Here is a 6,676-nt window from a genome sequence, read left to right on the forward strand (position 1 = left end):
GCACGTTGTCCTAATTTGGTGTCCAAAACAAAAACTATTATAAATTAAACTCTTCAGTTAAAATAACTTTATATTATTAACAAAGAATAATGTTCGATGCTTAATGAATTTAAAGCATTAATAAATATAAACAATAATACAAACAAATATACTGGAGTTAATATTGAATGTTATATGTGAGGATTCTGGAAGATACATTATTACTTATACACATATTATATGTGTGTATATATATATACATGGTCAGGGTTCGAGTTCTGTGGGAGCCAATGGGAGCTGAGCTCCTATGAACGCAGTGAAATCATACATCTGTGGGGGGGGGGTCGCTAATACATTACCAACAACCATTACTTCAATCACCTCCAAGGTGTGTGTGTGTATATAAGCTAAAAGAACTTGCCTCACCACACCGAGGCATCTGACACCTTTTCATGAATCCTTTCAGAAGTAAATGGTTTTACTGTGTACAGGAAGTATAAGGATGCTTCTAACAAAGGGGGACAGCTAAGCACGACAGCACGATGCTCAATACAATGGTCAGATCTTCCTTTGAGTACCTTAGCATAAGCTTTTCCCGGCTGGTTGACCATCACTCAAGATTGAAGAGACATGTCTGCCAGAAACCGGAACAACGTCTAGAGCCTTTAATATTCCTGGGCAAATCTCATCCATATCTGGCGCTGTGATATTGGGATACGGGCAAAGCTTCCCTATAATCTTCCAACTTTTCATTATCCATCGACATTTTGGATGTGTTTGGGAGCCCTTCAAAGTGCCTGACAGTATCAGGATATCAGCAGCTCTCCTCCTGAGCTGAACACTCTGAAATCCTGTGTCACTTTCCTGGGTCATCTGGGGGTGCCAGAACTTTCCTGAGTCATCTGGGGGTGCCAGAACTTTCCTGAGTCATCTGGGGGTGCCAGAACTTTCCTGAATCATCTGGGGATGCCAGAACTTTCCTGAATCATCTGGGGGTGCCAGAACTTTCCTGGGTCATCTGGGGGTGCCAGAACTTTCCTGAATCATCTGGGGGTGCCAGAACTTTCCTGGGTCATCTGGGGGTGCCAGAACTTTCCTGAGTCATCTGGGGGTGCCAGAACTTTCCTGAGTCATCTGGGGGTGCCAGACCTTTCCTGGGTCATCTGGGGGTGCCAGAACTTTCCTGAGTCATCTGGGGGTGCCAGAACTTTCCTGAGTCATCTGGGGGTGCCAGAACTTTCCTGAGTCATCTGGGGGTGCCAGACCTTTCCTGGGTCATCTGGGGGTGCCAGAACTTTCCTGGGTCATCTGGGGGTGCCAGAAGTTTCTTGAGGCGCACATACACATACACACACACACACACACATACACACACATACACACACATACACACACACACATTCACACACACACATACACACACACACGAACACACACACATACACACACACACACATACACACAATACACACACACAAACACACACACAAACACACAGTTTATTATTTATGTTGTCAAATCCTGAGAGTCCTCCTCCAAACATGAGAGCACATGATATCAAAGGCATCCCAACTGTAGCTGTGAACAGGATGTGTGATGACCTAGAAGAGCATCAGGACTGTTTGAGGCAGATGATAGCTCTGTGATTAACATGATGATTCAGCCACTATGGAGAGAGACATCAAGCATGCTCATTTCTGACGTGGAGCTAATCTGAAGTAAACATTGAATACTGCTTTCTATTCCTCCATCTTGTGACTGTGTAACTCCCTCTCTTGGATATCAGCATGTGAAGGACACTGTTCAGGAACTAGTTGATGCTCTGTATGTGATGACTGCTTCCGTTCTGGAGAGGACCACAGATACATGGATCCTGATGTTCAAGCTCAAGCCGGGGACCAGGGATAATTAACATGTTTCAGATTTTTGAGAAAAGTCAGATTTGTTTTAAAAAGTCAACATTTTGAGATTTTTTAGAAAAAGTCAGATTTTTTAGAAGAAGTCAGTTTTTTGGAAAAAAATCGGACTTTGGAGATTATGAGAAAAAGTCAGAACCGCTATTCCTCCATCTTGTGACTGTGTAACTCCCTCTCTTGGATATCAGCATGTGAAGGACACTGTTCAGGAACTACTTGATGCTCTGTATGTGATGACTGCTTCCCTTCTGGAGAGGATCACAGATACATGGATCCTGAGGCTGAAGCTCGAGACGGAGACCAGTGAGATTGTTCTAACAATTTCCAATAAATGTTATTCTGAAACATAACTATCACTGTTGTCTTTCCTTCTATAAATGAAGCCAACAATATGTCAAGCTGGCGCTTAGCCCTCCAACAAGTGCATGGGTGCAACTTAGACAGGTAAGCATTTTATATCAGTGGGTCCTCATGGTGCAACACGGAAGGCAGACAGAAGTCCCTAAGACACACCCTGAACAGTCTGGTGGGTCATGGTCCTTGTCATTTGCTTTTGTGTTCCCATAACAACATGTCCAAGATGTCCATGTGCCAGGCTAACACATGTGACAGAACTAGCTACATTTGTTAACATTCAAGCCATTTAAGAATAACAATGCTTACATGTCATTTGTTAAACATTAAGCTGTCTTCGGCTCTTTTCTGATTCTGATTACATATAACCTGTTGTAGAAACATTTATTGATGAAATTGATATGAAACAAATGCCATAAATATTGCTGTGACACTGATGTCACATCGGGACATTAACCCTAAATATTCACAGTAAACCCGGAGTGACATATATGCACAATTACAAATATGATTATGATCTGCTCAGTTAACTTAGCTGATTCAATTATATTTAGTTAACATATTCTTTATTATTCAATTCAAAGTATGTTCAAACAAATGTACACCAAAAAAATCATCCTCATTAATGAAGTTATAAATAAGAGTTACTTTACCATTAAAGCCCAATGTGACACATATGTCACATTTCAGATATTTGACACTAGGGGGTTACTTGTGTTAAATGTGTTCTAGGTGGTCTATTTAGTCTAAATGACGTTCCCCTTAATTTCCCCAAAAGTAGAAATGGGTCCGGGTTCTTATGGGTTAAACGTATAGGCTTAAAGCATGGCTTAAAGGCATAATAGAACTACTGTATTATATGTATTCAACGTGTGCCCCGCTGGACTTGCGTTTCTGTGGTTGACCGTTACTGTGACACATCAGTATAGCCACGGAAGATAGTTTGAGTGTTTCATTCCCATGCATCAAGGTTATTCTCATGTAATTGTTTTTCCTGCACAGTGTAGAGTCTTGTTGTGATGAGAGGGATACAGGTATTTCATAAAAAAACGTGCTCCCTGGAGAATAGCTACAGCATTGATATCACAATTTAATCGGAGCTGATCACAAGTTGTCATGAGTGATCCAGTCATGTCGATGAGCGTTCGGGCTGTGAATAAACGACTTGTGTTTTACTTTTAGGCTGTCTGAAGGTATGGACAGCTATCAGAGCTACTATACATCACATTAAGAACGATGTACAAATGAAAGTCGGACACAAATATATAATTTAAATTATTTATTCAAGTTTGCAATATTTTGAACAGGCATCCACACAGTCACCTACTTTGTGATGTTCGATACCTCCCTGTAAGCGTCACGATATCCACCTCTCACCCACAACCTCACATACGAGCACTGAATGTGCATCAAAGTGATCTTAGGAAGGCAGATATAGCAAAAGATGAACGTAAACGACAAACGAGGCGATCGACATGGTAAGTCAACAATGGGTCCTCAATGCACACGCCCGGATTCCTATGACGAACATAATAGACTGTCGCCAGTTGTCATGACTCACGTTATACTGCAACACCGGCAGGGGCGGCAGTGGGTAGTCCAACAGTGAAACCACAGAAGAAGCAGCTGCGCATGCGCTGTGTAATTCTGAGTGAAGATGTCTATCGACTTGGAGCTGAAGAAGGTGAGCAATCTCTTCTTTATTCATTATATGAGCTATATAACACACATTAACGCACAACATGTACACGTGGTGCACTCTGATATACCTAAGGTCACCTGTTGGTTCACTCAACTTCCGGTGAGAGGGTTTATCAGCAGCGCGAGCATCAGCTGTTCGCATGAGGAGCTAACACACGCTAGCAAAGCTACACATTTAACAGCAGAGAAGAAGAGGGCGGTATCTGAACACGTGCTCATAAATACTGCAGATATATAAAATACACGAGATTATACAGGTGAATATACACGTAATTATACACCTGATTATACAGGTCATTATATATATATATATCATCCGAGAGTGATGCCTCTCAGTCCAGGTGTTCTGATCAGAGTGATACCTCTCTGTTCAGGTGTTCTGATCAGAGTGATACCTCTCAGTCCAGGTATTCTGATCAGAGTGATACCTCTCTGTCCAGGTGTTCTGATCAGAGTGATACCTCTCAGTCCAGGAGTTCTGATCAGAGTGACACCTCTCTGTCCAGGTGTTCTGATCAGAGTGATACCTCTCTGTCCAGGTGTTCTGATCAGAGTGATACCTCTCAGTCCAGGTGTTCTGATCAGAGTGATGCCTCTCAGTCCAGGTGTTCTGATCAGAGTGATACCTCTCTGTTCAGGTGTTCTGATCAGAGTGATACCTCTCAGTCCAGGTGTTCTGATCAGAGTGATACCTCTCTGTTCAGGTGTTCTGATCAGAGTGATACCTCTCTGTCCAGGTGTTCTGATCAGAGTGATACCTCTCTGTCCAGGTGTTCTGATCAGAGTGATACCTCTCTGTTCAGGTGTTCTGATCAGAGTGATACCTCTCTGTCCAGGTGTTCTGATCAGAGTGATACCTCTCTGTTCAGGGTGTTCTGATCAGAAGTGATTACCTCTCTGTCCAGGTGTTCTGATCAGAGTGATACCTCTCTGTTCAGGTGTTCTGATCAGAGTGATACCTCTCTGTCCAGGTGTTCTGATCAGAGTGATACCTCTCTGTTCAGGTGTTCTGATCAGAGTGATACCTCTCTGTCCAGGTGTTCTGATCAGAGTGATACCTCTCTGTCCAGGTGTTCTGATCAGAGTGACACCTCTCTGTCCAGGTGTTCTGATCAGAGTGATACCTCTCATGTCCTAGGTGTTCTGATCAGAGTGATACCTCTCAGTCCAGGTGTTCTGATCAGAGTGATACTCCCTCTCAGTCCAGGTGTTTCTGATCAGAGTGATACCGGTCTCTGTTCAGGTGTTCTGAGTAGAGTGATACCTCTCTGTCCAGGTGTTCTGATCAGAGTGATACCTCTCTGTTCAGGTGTTCTGATCAGAGTGATACCTCTCTGTCAGGTGTTCTGATACAGAGTGATAACCTCTCTGTCCAGGTGTTCTGATCAGAGTGATACCTCTCAGTCCAGGTGTTCTGATCAGAGGATACCTCTCTGTCCAGTGTTCTGATCAGTAGTGACACCTCTCAGTCCAGGTGTTCTGATCAGAGTGACACCTCTCAGTCCAGGTGTTCTGATCAGAGTGACACCTCTCAGTCCAGGTGTTCTGATCAGAGTGATCCCTCTTGTTTGTAGGCCTTCTCTGAGCTGCAGGTGAAGATGCTCGACACCCAGCAGAAGGCGAAGCATCTCCGACCTGCAGATTCGGATCAGTTGACCTCGCGTTGCAGAAACTTCGCAAAGCTAACGAGAGCAGAGATCTCCCCCGCTGTCTCCAGCACGCGACTCTACGAGGGAGTGGGACGCATGTGAGGAGCAGAGATCTTCTATTCACATTTGAAATCAATGTTTACTATCAAATAATTAGTGTGTGTGTGTGTGTGTGTGTGTGTGTGTGTGTGTGTGTGTGTGTGTGTGTGTGTGTGTGTGTGTGTGTGTGTGTGTGTGTGTGTGTGTGTGTGTGTGCTGTGTGTGTGTGTGTGTGTGTGTGTGTGTGTGTGGTGTGTGTGTGTGTGTGTGTGTGTGTGTGTGTGTGTGTGTGTGTGTGTGTGTGTGTGTGGTGTGTGTGTGTGTGTGTGGTGTGTGTGTGTGTGTGTGTGTGTGTGTGTGTGTGTGTGTGTGTGTGTGTGTGGTGTGTGTGTGTGTGTGTGCTGTGTGTGTGTGTGTGTGTGTGTGTGTGTGTGTGTGTGTGTGTGTGTGTGTGTGTGTGTGTGTGTGTGTGTGTGTGTGTGTGTGTGTGTGTGTGTGTGTGTCAGGTTCATTCTTCAATCAAAGGAGGACATCAACAATCAGCTGATGGACAAACAGAAAACAGCTGATGAGAAAATTAAAGAGCTGGAGGTACAAATACACACTGAGATACTCAGTAAATACGCAGTAAATGCGTAGTAAATACACAGTAAATACGCAGTAAATACGCAGTGAATACGCAGTAAATACGCAGTAAATACACAATGAAATACGCAGTAAATACGCAGTAAATACGCAGTAAATACACAGTAAATACGCAGTAAATACGCAGTAAATACGCAGTAAATACGCAGTAAATACGCAGTAAATACGCAGTAAATACGTAGTAAATACGCAGTAAATACGCAGTAAATACGTAGTAAATACACAGTAAATACGCAGTAAATACGCAGTACACAGTAAATACACAGTAAATACGTAGTAAATACGCAGTAAATACGCAGTAAATACGCAGTAAATACACAGTAAATACGCAGTAAATACGCAGTAAATACGCAGTAAATACGTAGTAAATACGCAGTAAATACGCAGTAAATA

At 43.2% G+C, this 6,676-nt stretch overlaps 1 protein-coding gene across 1 annotated transcript; it reads left to right on the forward strand.

Annotated features, from left to right (window-relative positions):
• Positions 1 to 3,698: 3,698 nt before the first annotated feature.
• Positions 3,699 to 6,229, forward strand: pfdn1 (prefoldin subunit 1; the record flags this gene model as incomplete). The annotated part of the gene is given in 3 exon segments (XM_034236060.1): positions 3,699 to 3,933; positions 5,525 to 5,697; positions 6,145 to 6,229. Coding segments are annotated over 3 exon segments (285 nt in total), but the record flags the coding sequence as incomplete, so codon positions are not given.
• Between the last annotated feature and the right edge of the window lie 447 nt (positions 6,230 to 6,676).

This window comes from Gymnodraco acuticeps, unplaced genomic scaffold (assembly GCF_902827175.1).
Source record: "Gymnodraco acuticeps unplaced genomic scaffold, fGymAcu1.1, whole genome shotgun sequence".
Classification (NCBI taxonomy): Eukaryota; Metazoa; Chordata; class Actinopteri; order Perciformes; family Bathydraconidae; genus Gymnodraco; species Gymnodraco acuticeps.